This window comes from Aquarana catesbeiana, linkage group LG04 (assembly GCF_042186555.1).
Source record: "Aquarana catesbeiana isolate 2022-GZ linkage group LG04, ASM4218655v1, whole genome shotgun sequence".
NCBI lineage: Eukaryota > Metazoa > Chordata > Amphibia > Anura > Ranidae > Aquarana > Aquarana catesbeiana.
The window spans coordinates 605,525,165-605,543,406 of NC_133327.1; the positions used below are offsets into that span (position 1 = coordinate 605,525,165).

At 42.8% G+C, this 18,242-nt stretch overlaps 1 protein-coding gene across 5 annotated transcripts in view; it reads left to right on the top strand.

The window, feature by feature from the left end:
• Positions 1 to 18,242, top strand: part of KIF16B (kinesin family member 16B) — a 603,866-nt gene that overhangs the window by 152,848 nt on the left and 432,776 nt on the right. For all 5 annotated transcript variants that reach the window (XM_073628238.1, XM_073628236.1, XM_073628237.1 and 2 more), the window contains 2 exons: positions 28 to 93; positions 4,871 to 4,930. In XM_073628238.1, the coding sequence (XP_073484339.1) occupies positions 28 to 93; positions 4,871 to 4,930 (126 nt within the window). The remainder of the gene's footprint in view (positions 1 to 27; positions 94 to 4,870; positions 4,931 to 18,242) is intronic.

An 18,242-nucleotide genomic window follows, 5' to 3' on the forward strand; every position in this document is an offset into this window, starting at 1 on the left:
TGATAATGTGTCTCAATTTTATTCTAGATTGCACTCTTGGATTCGCCAACGGCTTTAAGTATGGAAGAAAAACTGCAACAGAATGAAGCCCGTGTAAGTAGTTTTAAAAGCATCTTCCTCTATTTTCACTGTGGAGAGATCGCTTCATAATTTATACAGAACAGCTTTTGAACTTGGGTGTAGAACACAGAATTCGGAGATTATTACTTAGAAGCAAGTGGTAGAGGTGAAAATCTGCCTGCAGGATCTTCAAAGGTCGAGCACATCGCTTGCAGGAAACAAAGCATTAATTTTGAACTAAGAATTTTCGTGATGGGAATTTAAAGTTTCAGGAAACCCACATCATAAAAACTATCAATAAATGGTGTATTAAATGCTGTTCATACTCACTCAGTCGCTATATGATTGGTTTTCTGTATTCTGCAAAAAACCTGGTTGATCCTGCTGTACTCTCACCACCTTCTGTTCATGTTCCAAATTCAGCTAGGGATTTTGCAGCTGTGGTGGTAACTCTGCACATGCTCAGTGAGTTTCTATGCTGAGCATTTCCTCTCTATCACATCTGAGCAGTCCATATGATTATAGAGTCATACATGTATGTATACACAGTGGTAAATGACAGCCCACTCCCTCCCTCCTCCATGCCCAATAACCGGCTAAACACAATCGGGGTGGGATATTATATGTAGATTGACAGAGGCTTCACCTCCCTCTTATTCTAAGACACATGCTGGAGAGGCGTGACACAGCCTATGACTGGCAGAAATCTGCCCACACTATGTTATTGCCAAAAATTAATAAAGATTTAATTTCAAATATATATTTGTATGCCAATTCAAACAAGTTTATTGGTATTATTCATTTTTACTCTGTATTCAAAAGGCTTTTTTTAAATTTTTATTTTAAGCTTGTGACCAGCAGCAGAGGACTAGTAGCTCCTCCTGCTTATGTTTCCCTGCAAACGGGCTGGGAAAGAGCTGGGTCACGTGATAGCTGTACAGTATATCGATTAGGAAAAATGTTCTAAGATATTACAGTTCCATCATCCATATTCAGAAAAAGAAGGGATGATGTAAATTAACCGCTTGCTGACCAGCCGCTGTAATTTTACTCTGGCTGGTCGGCACGATCCCGCAAACCGTTGTAGCTAAATGTCGACTCGTGGGATCGTGATGGTAGGGGCGCGTGCACCCGCTGCACTGCAGGGGTGCCGATGCTCGTGGCCGATGGTTGCAGTGACCGCCGGTCATGAGCGATCGTGAGCACGAGAGGCGGAACAGGAAAGTGTGTGTGTGTGTGTAAACACACAAATCCCTGTTCTGTTCAGAGAGGAGTGAGAGATTGTGTGTTCCTATTGGCTAGGAACCAGGATCCGTCACTTCCTCTCGTCAGTCCCCTCCCCCTTCAGTTAAAAAACACGTAGCAGGGAACACACTTAACCCTTGATCGCCCCCTAGTTTTAACCACTTCCCTGCCAGTGACATTTTTACAGTAATCAGTGCATATTTATAGCACTGATCGCTGTATAAATGTCAACGGTCCCAAAAATATGTCAGAAGTGTCCGATGTGTCCTCCATAATGTCGCAGTCCTGATAAAAAAAATTGCAGATCGCCTCCATTACTAGTAGAAAAAAAATAATAAAAATGCTATAAATCTATCCCCTATTTTGTAGCAGACTTTCTTTTTGGAGCCTTTGGAATAGAAATATTGGAATTTTCAATAACCACTCTAGTAGACTTACCACTATCTTTTTTTTTTTTTTTTTTTTTTTTTTTTTTACTTTTTAACTAAGTGTTTTTTCTTACAAGCATATGTCTGAAATGTGTATTAATCCTGATTACAGAAACAAATAGTATGTGAAATAAAGGAGGAACTGCAACCAGCTGTAATTGACCTTGCCTCAATTATGTCTTCAATTATGTCTTCAGTTCATGGAAATGTAATCAGTTTCAATGTATTAAGGTACTCATTAGGGATGAGCCGAACACCCCCCGGTTCGGTTCGCACCAGAACATACCGAACAGGCAAAAAATTTGGCAGAACACACGAACACCGTTAAAGTCTATGGGACATGAACATGAAAAATCAAAAGTGCTCATTTTAAAGGCTTATATGCAAGTTATTGTCATAAAACTGTTTGGGGACCTGGGTCCTGCCCCAGGGGACACGTATCAATGCAACATTTTTTTTTTTTAAACGGATGTTTTTTCGGGAGCAGTGATTTATTTTTAATGCTTAAAGTGAAACAATAAAAATTAAATTTAAATATTGTGCCTTGGGGGTGTCTATAGTATGCCTGTAAAGTGGCACATTTTTCCCGTGTTTAGAACAATACCACAGTAAAATGACATTTCTAAAGGAAAAAATTGTTATTTAAAACTGGTCGTGGCTGTAATGAATTGTTGGGTCTCTGCAACAACTCATTGAAAAAAAGGGCCTGGGATCCCCCCAGTCCATTACCAGGCCCTTTGGATCTGGTATGAATATTAAGGGAAACCCCGAACCAAAATTAAGAAAAAAAATTGCATGGGGGTCCCCCTAAAATCCATACCAGGCCCTTCAGGTCTGATATGGATTTTAAGGGGAACCCTGAGCCAAAATTTTTTTAATAAATGGTGTAGGGGTCCCCCCCTCTAAAATCCATGCCAAACCTGAGGATTTTAAGGGGAACCCTCCTGCACCAAAATTTAAAAAAAATTGCGTAGGGGTCCCCCCCCAAAATACATACCAGACCCTTATCCGAGCACACAACCTGGCAGGCCACAGGAAAAGAGGGGGGGGACAAGAGAGCGCCCCCTCCCTCCTGAACCGTACCAGGTCTGACCCCAAAGCACCTTGTTCCCATGTTAATGGGGACAAGGCCCTCATCCCCACAACCCTTGCCCGGTGGTTGTGGGGGTTTGCGGGCGGGGTGCTTATTGATATCTGGAAGCCCCCTTTAACAAGGGGACCCCCAGATGACAGTTCTTATATAGCTGAGGGCGAGGCCATCCGGTGACGTAAATGGGTGACCCCGCCCCCTCTGATGCCACGGGGGCTTCCCCGTGGTGTCAGAGGGGGGTGGGATCATATGTTTAAGTCACTTGTTAAAGGGGGCTTCCAAATTCCGCCCCCCCGCCCCCATACCCTCACAACCACCGGGCAAGGGTTGTGGGGATGAGGCCCTTGGGGACAAGGTGCTTTGGGGTCAGACTCCAAAGCACCCTCCCCATGTTGAGGGCATGTGGCCTGGTACGGTTCAAGAGGGGGAGCGCTCTCTCGTCCCCCCCTCTTCCTGCATCCTGTCAGGTTGCGTGCTCAGATAAGGGTCTGGTATGAATTTTGGGGGGACCCCTACGCCATTTTTAAAAAAAAAATTTGGCGCAGGGTTCCCCTAAATTTCCATTCCAGACCTGAAGGGACGCATTTTTTTTTTTTTTTTTTTACATTTTTGGTTCGGGGTTCCCCTTAATATTCATACCAGACCCAAAGGGCCTGGTAATGGACTGGGGGGGGGGGGGAGATATCCCATGCCCTTTTTTTCAATGAGTTTTATCTATATTGACAATTCATTACAGCTGCGATCAGTTTTAAATGACAATTTTTCCTTTAGAAATGTAATTTTGCTGTGGTACTGTTCTAAACACGGGAAAAATGCACCACTTTACAGGCATACTATAGACACCCCCCAGGCACGATATTTAAAGGAATATTTCTTTTTTTATTGTTTCACTTTAAGTATTAAAAAAAAATCACTGCTCCCGAAAAAAAATCAGTTTTTTTTTAAAAAAAATTTGCATTGATACATGTCCCCTGGGACAGGACCCGGGTCCCCAAACACTTTTTATGACAATAACTTGCATGTAAGCCTTTAAAATGAGCACTTTTGATTTTTCATGTTCATGTCCCATAGACTTTAACGGTGTTAGAGTGTTCATACATTTGCAGATTAATGGAAGATACCGTTCTACACTGAATCTATGGGTGCATATACTGTAGATGTCTCTTTTTGCTTTTTCTATTGTTCCCCATGCAAAATGATCATCTGGTGCCTACACGGAATCTCCCTTTTATTCTAATTTAGGCTGCCTCTAAATAAAGCAAGCCAGAAAGGCTGTTTCTCTAGTTTTAAAATGCAGCATATTGGAAAAAACTTCCTGTTTGCAAATCACATGCCTTTAATTTTTCCCTGTAGAGTGTAGAGAAATTGCAGTGTTCATGTAGGATGAAGCTGCAGCAGGTCCTGATGCTGGAATGTTAAATACATAGATTGATTTAATAAGATTATTAAACAAGACCCACACAAAAACACTTGATGGGTGGTTGGTAGTGTATAAATAGTTTGAGTAACATTCTGCTTGAAACACTTTAGATTTAGGGAGTTTATTTACTAAAGGCAAATAGGCTGTTCACTTTGCAAGGGAAATTGCACTGTGCAAGAGAATTTTCCCTAGAGCTTAGTGAATATGCTGAACATCCACTTTGCCAAAAATACCCAATTACATGCAAGGAAAATAATAAAAACAGTACTTTTGCTTGCATATGATTGGATGTTGGAAGTTATCAGAGCTTCCTCTCATCTCTTCATCTGACATGTTTGGCTAGCACTAGTCTTAGTCAAAGCTGATATGAAAAAGTATTGAGTGACTGTAAGAAACGCGTAAGCAAAATTGCGCTTCCTGTATTCATGATGTGCTGCAAATTTACTCAGCAAACATAGTGATATTACTGGTATTTGTTGCTGGGTGCTTTCTAGTCCTGGACTTGTCGCATGTGAAAAAGGTGCTTGGCTTGCTCCATAGGTGTCCAGGCTGCTTGCTGGAATGGAGTGGTCTCGTGACTTCTGCGATGAAATGTTCTATTACTAAAACGTATCCACTATCTTTCAGGTTGAAGAGTTGACTAAAGAATGGACCAATAAGTGGAATGAAACCCAGAACATTTTAAAGGTAGGGCTGTGGCATAGACAATTTACATTTAAATTTGTCTTTCCAAGGACCATTATAATTGTATAGATGCTTTGCTTGTTCAGCTTTACTAGAGGCCTAAATGTGTATATACCACCAGTGCTACACATGAGACCTTGCACCCATACCACCTTTTGGAAGTCTGTGTATCCATATCGCCTCTCCAGAAATAGGGCTGTGTACCCATAACACCTCTCCAGAAAATAGGCTCTGTACCCTTTTCAACTTCTCCAGAAGAGAGGTTGTGTATCCATACCATGATTCCAGAAATGGGGCTCTATATTTATGCTATCTAACCAGAAATTGGGCTGTGTGCCCATTCCACTTCTCCGAAAGTGGGGTTGTGTAACTATACCATCTCTCCAGAAGTTGGGCTTTTTACCCATACTACTGCTTCCAAAATGGGGCTGTGTACCCACAACATCTCTTAAGTGGGGCTGTGTTACTGTTCCATCTCTGCAGAAGTGTGTTACCCATTCCACACATCCAAAAGAAGGGTTGTGTATCTATACCACCTCTCTAAAATCAGGGCTGTGTATTCATACCAACTATCCAGAAATGGGGCTGTGTACCATTCCACCCCACCAGAAGTTGGACTTTGTACGCATACCTCCTCTCCAGAATTGGGGCTAAATACCAATGTCACCTCTTCAGAAGAGGGGCTGTGTACCCATACCAGATCTCCAAAAGTAAGGCTTTGTATCCATACCAGCTATCCAGAAATGGGGCTATGTGTCCTTAAACCCCAAAACTCTCATTGCATGCTATATACCAAAGTATGCATACTTACAAAGCCACTAAAGCATTTGTTTTGTGTAAAGTGAAATATACCTGGTCGATCCTGCCTTCAGCTGTCCCTCTCATCTTCTCTGTGCCCCCATTGCAGTCTGAGATTGTGTAGACACGCTGGTGTACTTTACTGAGCATGCTTGTATTTCAGTTTTCTTCTAAGATCTTCATTTCCTCCTTTTTCTTATATGTGCAGCCCATGTGACTGTAGAGCCACACACACATGGGTGTATACAGAGTGGTAAATGACACTCTTCCACCTACATGTCCTTCTATTGCTAAACACTATCGGGTGGGATATAGTGTGTGGATTGATTACATTCACTAATAAATTCATAAAAATGCATAGTTTTAATATGTTAGTATTAAATATATCTAATGTACTGTACTTGCTAATACCTGTAAAGTGTCAGTCATCTATGCCCACACCATATTGATGCACAAAAAATACATATATGTTGTTAAATAAAGATTTCTAGGGAACTGTAAAACATTTTTTTTTTTTTCTTGCAGTGCAAATACCTTTTTTTGTGGTTTTAATCCTCTGCTTCCACAGTGCCTTGCCACGCCAAGGTATGCCATGTACGCCTGCCTGCCCATTGGCTCCTGGTATATGGGTTTCATCAATCCCAGGAGTCAATGGGCATCCGCTGCTTGTAGCATCACCTCGCTGCACTGCGCTTTGTATGATATGCATATGTGCAAGATAGCCAGCAGCGCCGTATCCCAGAAGATACCAGTGGGCTTCAGATGCCCACACTGAAGTTGGGAGTGCACTCAGTGGGGACAGCAAGGTAAGTTGTTTTTTTTTTTTAAATGAGTGTTTATTAAGCTTTAACAAGCCAACGTAGCAAATACATGTCAGCAGTGAGGTTCCAAGTTACAAGGCACATTACATCAAACACCCTTAAGGCGCAATCCCATGCAATAGACACATTTACATAACATGCAAAAAGATTAAACAGATCTTGCTATAAATACCTATGGGGTACAGTGGCGTGAGAGTTAACCCAGAATCCTAGCAAAGTCAGTTTTTTTTTTTTTTTTTAAAAGCCTTCACAAAACCTACATTCACTACTAATCCCGTTGGATATAGGATTAGGTGGAAACAACATGGAGGTGGTTTAAAAAAAAAATGAGCAAAAAAAAAGGCTGGAACTTTGCTTTAAGACTTCTCTGTTTAGAATCACTTTAATAGCTCTCTAAAAGTGGGTTTGGGTACCATATTGAAAAGGTAAAAACTGTATTTTTTTATTTTCTCTAAAGCTATATGGATGAAAGATATTATCTCTTTTAGTTTATTTACAAGGATTGGGAACGCCTGCAGCGCTCCTTTTCAGTTCCGAGGTGATTTTCGGTGCGTTACCCTTTTGAGGAGAGTCTGTTTGAAGAAATGGGCATCCCCTCCAGTCGTTGATCCTCCAGTGTCCAGGTTAAATAAGGCGACCATGATTCCGGTGGAGGGGTCCCCTTCTTTCAAGGATCCTGCCGACAGGCCGATGCGGTTGCTCGGTCTATGTTTACAATGGCGGTGTCAGCTCTTTGTCCAGTGCTAGCCACGGCTCTGGTGTCGCAGACACTGAATGGGCTAAGTTATTACACCGCAAGTTGGGTAATGTGCAAGCTTCCCCAGTCTGTGTGGAACTGGCAGACCAGTTAGTTCAAGGACTTTTGCTGAAGTGTTGATCGGCGGACCAGACATCTAAGAAAGCTTTGGCGGAATTGCCTTTCCAGGGTGGGAGGCTATTTGGAGCCTCTCTGGACGACATTATTAAGGACATCACTGGGGGGGAAAGTACTTTTCTCCCACAGTCCAGAAAGGGCAAGGAGCCTCGTTGTAGGCAGGGCCCCTCTTTTTCCAGAAAGGGCAAGGAGCCCCGTCGTAGGCAGGGCTCCTCTTTTTCCACTCACAAGCATCTTTTTCTTCCGCCCAGTCCTGCGGGCAAGTGTTCCCAGCCCAACAAGGCTCCCGCGGATGGGCAAAAGCGTCCTTGGCATCGCAAGCCAAACAAGCCCGAGGGCAAGTCCTCTTCCGCATGAAGATTTACCCCTGCCCGACTTACGGGGGGGGGGTCGCCTTCGGTGGTTTGCAGACCGGTGGAGTTCTCCTCTTTCCAAGGGTCTGCTAACTAATTTTGTCCGGTTACAAGATAGTTTCTTTCTTGTCCACCAGACAGATTTTTGCCCTCCAATCTTCATCTTCTCCCGTCTCGTCGGCAGGCTTTGTTTGGGGCGGTGCAAGACTTGCTACTACGGGGGGGGGTGATCGTTCCTGTACCAGCTTCGGAAAGGTTTTGGGGTTTCTACTCCAATCTGATCTTAGTTCCGAAGAAGGAAGGGGTTCGTCCGATCCTGGATCTCAAGGCCCTCAATTGTTTTGTGAGTGTACGGAGGTTCAGGATGGAGTATGTTCGTTCCGTGGTGGCTGCGCTTCATCAGGGGGGTTTCCTGGCCTCCCTGCACATCAAGGACGTGTACTTGCATGTCCCCATCTGCGTCGGGCACCAGCGGTTCCTGCGCTTTGCGGTCGGGGACGCGCACTATCAATTTGTGGCACTTCCCCTTGGCCTGGCGTCAGCACTAAGAGTCTTCACCAAGGTGCTGGCTCCGGTTCAGAGACAGCGAGGGATCGTGGGCTACCTGGACGATCTCCTCCTGAGAGCGGAGTCAGCCTCAGAAATGAGAGACGATGTGGTGATCACCATGCCGACCTTACAAGAGTTTGGCTGGGTGTTGAATCTTCAGAAGTCTGTGTTGCTCCTGACCCAATGCCTGGAGTACTTGGGGTTGATTCTGGACTCTGCAAGGGCGAAGGCTTTTCTTCCATCGATCAAAATGCAGAACCTTCACTGCACGGCGTGATTGCTGCTGTCCCGCAAGTGGTCGTCGTTGCGCTTTTGTATGCAAGTTCTGGGCCTTATGGTATCCACCTTCAAGGCGGTTCCGTATGCTCAATTTAACACTCGGGTTTTGCAGAGGGAGATCTTATCCAAATGGGACAAATCCCTGGCATCTCTGGATTGTCAGATCCATGCGGGCCATTTAACCAGGGCTTCGCTTCTTTGGTGGCTACGGTCCCCGACTCTTCGGTCCGGGAAGTCGTTTCTCCCTCTCCATTGGACGGTGATCACGACAGATGCCAGCCTGACTGGCTGGGGGGATTTTTGGGCCTTTGTGCGGCCCAGGGCCGCTGGATGCCGGAGGAGTCCCGCCTATCGATCACCGTTCTGGAGTTGCATGCGATCAGGATATGCCTGTCCACTTGTTCGCAGTTGCTGCATGGTCATTCAGTCAGGATCCAGTCAGACAATGCTACGACAGTGGCTTAAATCAATCACCAGGGGGGGGACGAGGAGCTCAGCAGCAGCAATGGAGGTTTTCACATTCTGCAGTGAGCAGAGTGTCGCGTGCCAGCTGGTCCGAGGAAGGGCTTGGCGACTTCTTCGGCCACTATTTCTCGTTGGATCAGACAGATTGTGGTCCAGGCTTATGCCATCAGGGGGTGGGTGCCCCCCTTTCCCGTGACTGCGCATTCTACCAGGGCAGTTAGTGCTTCCTGGGCCTTTTGGCATCAAGCATCTGTTTCTCAATTGTGTAAGGTGGCTACCTGGTCGTCGGTACACACTTTCACCTTCACCTTTCACTTTCACTTTTTTACAAGGTGGATGTTGGGACATCTTCGGATTCGTGTTTCGGCTGCAAAGTTTTGCAGGAGTTTATTTTTTGGTAATTTTTTTTCTGTGTTCCCACCCTTCTTGTGGCACTGCTTTGGGACGTCCCTAAGGTTAAGACTGGAAGTGCTGTGTCCGTCAATGAACGAAAGAGAAAATGGGATTTTTTTTCTACTCACCATAAAATCCCTTTCTGAGTTCATTGATGGACACAGCACCCACCCCTCCTGTTTGTGTTTGTACTGCTTTATAACGAACTGAGCTGCCTGTAGCAGAGTGCAGGGTTACCGCCCCTAGGCGGAGCTGTGCTTTTGTTTTTTTTTTATTTCTGCCTAGTCCTACTCCTGAAGGTGGCGATATAACCTTAAGGTCAAGACTGGAAGTGCTGTGTCCGTCAATGAACCCAGAGAAAGGGATTTTACGGTGAGTAGAAAAAAAATACCATTTTTAACACACCTGCTCCCCATTCACACCTGAGACCATGTAACACTAACGAGACACATGACATCGGGGAGAGAAAATGGCTAATTGGGGCCAATTTGGACATTTTCACTTAGGGGTGTACTCACTTTGTTGCCAGTGGTTTAGCCATTAATGGCTGTGTTGAGTTATTTTAAGAGGACAGCAAATTTACACTGTTGTACAAGCTGTACAATCACTACATTGTAGCAAAGTGTCATTTCTTCAGTGTTGTCACATGACAAAAATGTGAGGGGTGTATTTATAAATATATATTTCAGGTTTTTTTTTTTTTTTTTTTTTTTATATATATACTGTTTTAAATGCATGCATTGCAATACCATACCATGTAATGACAGGTTAGTGACACAGCAAGATCCTTTAGCACTCATGACAAGTTAACCAATATCTGTGGCTGTCAGATTATACATGCAGCCACAGCTAGTAAATGGATTTAGATGTCTGTCCTGTCTGCACTATATGTTGACATTGTATTGGGCTGTGTGTTTCTCAGATAATGCTGTGAATGGATCACTGTTAATCAGCAGCTCATTCTGACACATAATGGTCAGCAATAGTTGTCACAAGCCTACATCAGAGTGTCTCTTCAAAGAAAATAGTGGTAACTTTTATGCATTCTGTATGGTATTGTTGCATTTATTTTTTATTATTAGATTTGAAGTATAATTATGTTCCATTTTTGTGTAGTGTATAAATCTAAAGGCATGTGCATAGCAATTTAATCCATGGTATGTCTTGTTATACCTCATCCTTCAGTTGTGGCCATGTTAGAATATCTATATCATAAGGAGTCCCATTCATCACAAAAATCAGCACACTTGACATCATGCTTTTGGTCTGCTGTGTAACTGAATATCTCCTGTTCCTTAAAGTGATTGTAAAGTCTTTGTGTTTTTTTTTTTATTTTTTTTTAAACAACAAACATGTTGTACTTACCTGCTCTGTGCAGTGGATTTGCACAGAGCAGCCTGGATCCTCCTCTTTTCTGGTCCCTCTTCGCTGCTCCTGGTCCCTGACCCCTGTCAAGTGCCCCCACAGCAAGCAGCTTGCTATGGGGGCACCTGAGCCGAAGCTGCAGCTCTGTGTGTCCATTCAGACACAGAGCTGCCATTTGTCTCCGAGGAAGTAAAGGCAGGAAAAAAACCAAAAAACCCACACCCTGTAAGGCAAAGTCCCGCGCTCCCGCCGATCATACCGTTAGTGGCGGCTCCCTCCTGCGCATGCACGAGGGATCCGCCACTAACGGCATGATTGCTGTTAGCAGTGGCATGCTCAGTGCGCCGTAGAGATCGGTGCCAGTCTTTTGCAAATATCTCCTAAACTGTGTAGGTTTAGGAGATATTTGTTGCACCTACAGGTAAGCCTTAATCTAGGTTTACCTGTAGGTAAAAGTGGTCCCAGAGGGTTTACAACCACTTTACGTTGCTATTGGGTTTACTAATGTGAGAAGGTACCAATGGCCAGTTAAGGAATGTCACTCAGTCCTGATTAAATCCTTGGATAGGGGAGGGTTGGATTTCCATAATTAACCAAAAGCTGCCTTTTACCTGAATAATGCCTAGAACACATGATGAGAACATTGTACAAAAAACACAGCATTTGGAGCAAACGTCCAATAATTATCTGTTATCTGCTAGTACACAGCCTTCTAATGCCGATCACAACAAATAGACCCGTAAGATAACAGAACACATGATTTTTGTGTAATTAGTATAGCATTTATACGAAACAAATCGAGACTAAGAACGCACATGCTTGGAAACAAAAGGATATATTACATTACAATACAATACAATACATTGCATTACTTCCAAAGTTGTATTCTGTCTTACAAGACTTTTCTCAACTTTATTAAGCTATTTATTTTTGATATGAGAATAGCATGCGAGAAAAAAACGGACAATCATTCGTCCAATATTCTCATTGTGTGTACAAGGCTTAAAGTGGTTGTAAAACTCAGACATAAAATATGAACAAGGCATACCCCTCTATAGCAATGGTCTCCCAACTGCTGCCCAGGGGATGGATATGGCCCATTGCTTGCCTTTATCTGGCCCTTGGGGCATTATTCCACCAGCTGACACCAATGATGGAGTACCACTCCCTCTACTGACAAAATACAATGGGGCATTATTCTTCTCATTGATATAAACAATGAGGAACTATTCCTCCCACTAATACCAATGATGGGGCACTATTCCTCCCACTGATACCAATGATGGGGCACTATTCCTCCCACTGATACCAATAATGGGACACTATTCCTCCCACTGATACCAATAATGGGACAATATTCCTCCCACTGATACCAACAATGGGGCACTATTCCTCTCTCTGATACCAATGGTGGGGCACTGTTCTTCCCACTGATACCAATGATGGGGCACTGATGATGGGGCATTTTCTATTCCTACTGGCCATAGATCAACCCCCCCCCCCAAAACCTGAAGGACAGAAAACTGTCTCTGCTCTCTGCCCCCTGCTTTTCAGAGCTGAGAGATCCTGTGAAACTTCTGCACTTTGACAGGCTGTAGGGGAAAGACAGCCCATTACAAGACTTGGAAGTGGAGTGCATGTTTGACAGATCAATTGGTATTTTTCCTGTACTTGCAGGTTATTTTAAAGAGAGAAAACACAGTAAAATGTGTATATATTGCTTTGAGATATGCTTCAGGGGTATACTGTTTAAAAAATATTACATAATGAACAGTACAACTGAAAAACAATGTACCTGTACATGTAGAGCTGCAGGATTCTGTGAAAAATACGTATCACAATTTTTTTTTTGCTTAGAATAAAGATCACGATTCTCATGGCGTGACATCATCATTTTTTTAATTTTAATTCATTAAAGTGTATATTTTACAAATTGCATTTGAAAGACCGCTGCGCAAATACAGTGTGACATAAAATATTGCAACAACCCCCATTTTATTCTCTAGGGTCTCTGCTAAAAAATATATATAATATTTGGGGGTTCTAAGTAATTTTCTAGCAAAAAAAAATAATGATTTTCACTTGAAACCAACGAGTGTCAGAAAAAGGTTTTGGTCTTTAAGTGGTTAAACTTCCCTCATTTACAGACTGAAGTTAATTCCTATGATTAAAAGAACACAGTGTTACAATGTTGTAATGTATAGTTAGCTCCACTGCTGAGGAATGTTGTGAAACTTGGCAGACAGCCTGTTTTTTTTTTTGTTTTTTTTGTTTTGTTTTGTTTAGATTTGTTTTGTTTTGTTTTGTTTTTTGACAGCTGTATACTTGAGCAGAGAACTCTGAATAGAATTGGGAAAATGTTTTGTTAAGATTGTGAGGGGGAAAAAAATCACATACTGGATTCTTAACGATTAATCGTGCAGCTCTACGTACATGTGATGTACTGGTATCCTTCTTAGTAGCTTGGTAGCTTACAGCTGGCGCTGATGCTCAGGTGCTCTCATGGGAATAGTATAGCAGGTTTATTTTAAGACAGTCAGTTCTATTTAATATAGAGCAGCCTTTCTCAACCTTTTTACCCCAGAGGAACCCTTTAAATAATTTTCAGGTTACAGGGAACCCTGTCAGTGGAGGCCCGCTGGTGGACCCTGGATCACGCATTGAGGTTTCACTCACACAAGCGTTTTCTGACATCTCCAAATAGAGAGTCACACAAGCTCTGATAAACATCTATGCATGTTGGGTGAAATAACACGTGGTGTTTCCTCTGCTTGGACATCCGATTTGGGACTTATTTGGGATTTTGTGCTGTCATATCCCAGAATCATTTTGGATTCACTTTTTGTGGTGGGACTTTTTTCAGCTTTATGCATGAACTTTAGATTTTATTTATTGTTTATTAACTTTTCACTCGATTTGTGTATTTCACTATTGTATTTCTATCAATTTTAAGTCCACATGGTATTTAATTGATCACTTCTTTGTTAGCGTGGCTTCCTACAAAAGAAATGGGGCTAATAGTCAGTGGGATGAAGGAAAGGGGGTGGGCTTTGAAGGTGCATGAAACTAAAGGGGCTCCAGGGGGGTTCTGAGGGAGGAAGAGAGCTAAAAGGGTTTATTCAGGTGTGTGGTTATCATTGCTGGTGTTTGACAGGCAGTGAGGGGATCATATGTCGCCTCCACAGTGCCTGTTTTAACCCTGAAAATGCTGACCCACCACACTGCATCCACATGCATTGCATGTGGCTGCAAGGCAGTTCTGGTACAGCCCCATTCATGGTGACATGTCATTTAATTTTTGCCATATGTACAGCCCTGAGCAGCAGCACCTCCTTGTTCAGGTGGGTGATTGGGGATGATAAAATTGAATCTCAACCACCTGTTTTTTTTTTTTTTTTGCTCCTACCTGGTTGTTTGAATGAGCCTCAAGACCTTGTTTGCGGTTGGGGGGGGTGGTAAAAACAGATGGTTGGACCCAGGCCCCCCCACCACCACCACCACCACCATGTTTCCTATACCAACCTGCAAAGACAGCTGTATGGAAGTTTACACATGCTGTAGCCACTATGCTTTGCATCCCAGCAAAAATGATCCTCCCCTGTGGTGATCAGTTATGCCCGATGAGTGCACTAAGGGACCTGTGTTAAGGCTTAACGTAGTTGTAAACCCCATTCATGAAAGTTGAACTAAGAACATATATGTAGTGTTTACTTGTCTCTCTCCAAAGCTCTATGTGTTGCTTCTCTCTGGCGCTTCGTTCCTCTGTTATCAGCTCAAGTTCTCAAATATCAAGTTCTCCGACACATGAGATAACATGAGCTGAAAATTTGTGTTGGGGAGGGAGCTTAGCAGGGAGCTTGTCTATCCAGACTACAGCTCTGCATGTTCCTTTGCTCCTCTGTGAAGGGGGGTGTGTCCCTTTCCTCCAATCAGCTCACACACAGGGTAAGTCCAGTATCCCCACCCAGCCCTATGTGCTGCTGAAAGAGGAAGAAAGATTTTTAACATGATCTGCACTTTCTAAAGAGCATAGAAAGCGAAAGAGCAGATAAACAAGTAAAACTTATGTAGGAGGATTTGTTTAATCTCTGTGTATCATCTGGGGCTATTCACCTCACTGGGTATATGAGAGGGTTTACATCAACTTTAATGAAGGCTGTGGGTGATAAAAATTTGAATTGGAAATGGGGAAAAAAAAGTGGAATCAAGTAGGAAAGGAAAAGAGTGAAAAGGTGAGGGGGTGGGGGTAGTAAAGGTCTCTTCACACACTAAACCAAAGCAGTTTAGTGAGCTGGCAGATGTCCATTTCAGCCGCAGTAAGCTGGTGGTCGCTTATCCATATTTGCGACAAAGGTCAATTGAGGTATGTGATCCCTAAGAGGACAATGGGGTTGATTCACTAAAGCAGGCCATACATGGTCGAATTTCAAATTAAGTTTCTTTTCAAAATCAGAAAGTTCATTTTTTTTGTGATCCGATGATGCCGCCATTGATTTTCGAAAGTCTTTCACCTCATGTTGCTACAGAAAAGAATTTTCGTGGGCGGGAATCTTCTTTTCTTTCCGTAAATTTTCTTTTCTTATTACATTTCTCGCACGATTCTCCCGTCATTGATTGGAAAATCGTTTGTTTTTCAAGAAATTTCCAACATGTCCGATTCCTCAGATTTGGTTGCCGCACGAAAATCGGCCGTTGTTGCAGCCAGCCCACTAATGGTGTGAAAATTCTTCATACGATTTTCGAAAGAAAATTCTTTCGAAATTCGAACCGTGTATGTCCGGCATTAGACTGGAGAGTGCAAAATCTGGTGCAGCTGCTTATGGTAGCCAATCAACTTCTAACTTCAGTTTGTTCAATTAAGCTTTGACTATAAAACCTGAAAGCTGATTGGTTTCTATGCTGCACCAGATTTTGCAGTCTCTAGTTTTAGTAAATCGGTCCCAGTGTGTGGTTCTTGATGAAAACTGCTATCCACCCTCTACAATATATCCAAGCATCATTTTCCTCCATAAACATACCTCAATGGATTATGTATTCACATTGTAAGCAAATGCCAACAGTGCAGAGCATAATCTGCCATGGCATAGCGATTTAACAGGGCTCAGTACATAATGGGAGGCACATTTGGCGAAATTGCGACACATAATGTGTTTAGCTTGCCCCATGCATGAAACGGAACAATTGATGCAGTTTTTATCCTCGTTATTCACCCCAGTAATCTGATGCTAGATAGGATATGTATCGAGATAAGTGCTCAATCCCTATCCGGATGCATACACTTTCTTTCAAATCACTTGTCATTATTGATATGTTTCTTAGGCATTGTTTGAATTTCTACTTACTGGCTGCAATCTCTTAAACCCAGATTGACCCGGTGAGTCGTAATGGCACATGGAGAACAAGATGAGAAAGGCAACCTTGCCTGCTCTTTAGAATGGGGTATTATATTGAGCAGCTATTAGCATTGCTGTTTAGAAAAGCAATTTTCAAATTGCTTCTGGAAGCAAATGGAGGAAATTTCACACAGCGCTCCTTCAAGCATAAAGACTTTTTTTTTTTTTCTTTCATGTTGTGAGGAATGTTGACAAGATAGTCTGCTTGTATTCACTTAGAGCTTTATTATTAGATCCACACTGGGCAGGGGATCTCCAACTAGCCAACATTGCCTTACCAGTGCTCTAGTTATTATGGCTTTCATTATGTGACAATATATAAGAAGATTGCTGATTATGTGGACATTACATTTGTCTGCTGTTATGACACATACCTTGCTTATTTTGGTTTTCAGACTGATAATTTTGATATCTGAATCGAATATTATTATTATTAAGTGAATTGTTAAGTAAGTATTAAAATACGCCCCTCCCTAACCAATGAGACCACAAAACTCCTAGTTCACTCCCTGGTCATCTCCCACCTCGACCACTACAACTCCCTCCTCACGGGATTACCTTCACATAGTCTATCCCCCCTTCAGTCCATCATGAATGCTGCTGCCAGGCTCATCCACCTTACCAATTGCTCGGTCTGCTACCCTTCTCTGCCAATCCCTCCACTGGCTTGCACTCACCCAACAAATTAAATTCAAAATTCTTATAACTCACAAAGCCATCCACAACTCGGCCCCCAGCTACATACCTAACCTAGTCTCAAAACACCAACCTACTAGTTTCCTACGTTCCTCCAAAGACCTCCTGCTCTCTAGTTCCCTCATCTCCTCCTCCCATGCTTGCCTCCAGGACTTATTCCGAGCCTCTCCCTTCCTCTGGAACTCCCTACCCAAATCTGTCTAACTATCTCCTACTCTGCTTGCTTTTTGACAATCCCTGAAAACCCTTCTCTTCAGAGAAGCCTATCCAGCCGCCACCTAACAACTGTACTTTCTCCATCAGATCATCCCCCCTAGCTATTAGCTTTTGTATCACTTGACCCTCCCTTCTAGATTGTAAGCTCTAACGAGCAGGGCCCTATGATTCCTCCTGTATTAAATTGTATTGTAACTGTACTGTTTGCCCCATGTTGTAAAGCACTGTGCAAATTGTTGGCGCTATAAAAATCCTTTATAATAATAATTTATTATTCAGGATTTATATAGCGCCAACAGTTTACGCAGCGCTTTACATAGGGGCAAGACAGTACAGTTACAATACAATTCAATACAGGAGGGATCAGAGGGCTATAAAGGTGTATTCGGACTAAAGTTGCATTGTCAGAATAATAATTTACTTAAAGTAGAATTATAGGCAGAGTTTTTTTTTTTTTAAATCATTTTGGATAGAGCAAAGGAGGGTTATAACTCCATCTGTGTCCCATTGCGGAGATTTACCTTTGCTTCCTGTCCCATAGCCAAACAAGATTTGAGAGGAAATCCCTGCAAATTAAGGGAATTCCTTGGGGACTGCCAGGTCACCATAACTAGTGTCCCCATTGGAAGATATCCTCTCAATTACTTTTCAAGGGACAACCCAAAATTTGGGATTTTCTTTTTCACTTTAAATGAAAATGGTAAACAGGATAAATGGAGAGGGTGAATCTACCTAACAGGGACACAGAAAGCACTAAAAACTGACAGGTGTTCAAATCTCTCTCCACTCTATCCAAAACTAAAAAAAAAATCTTTTGCCTTTAGTCATAGTCATACTTGAAAGTGTTTGTTACACCAGCATTTCATATTACACCAGCATTTCAAAGTGCCTGCTGTACCATGTACCTGTATGAAAAAGCATCCGGTTCTCTTTATATTGCTTTCTTTGTGTGAAATCCCTGGTGTTCTTGCTAGTCCCTCTGCTTTCCTATTAGAACCTGCCCACACTAAACAGGAGAGCACACCTGGTCAGTTCTTTAGCTATTCTGGGAACTCAGCCTGCTCTCCTCCAGTGATCAGACTAGCCCTGACTCGCTTCCCTGCACAGCCATTC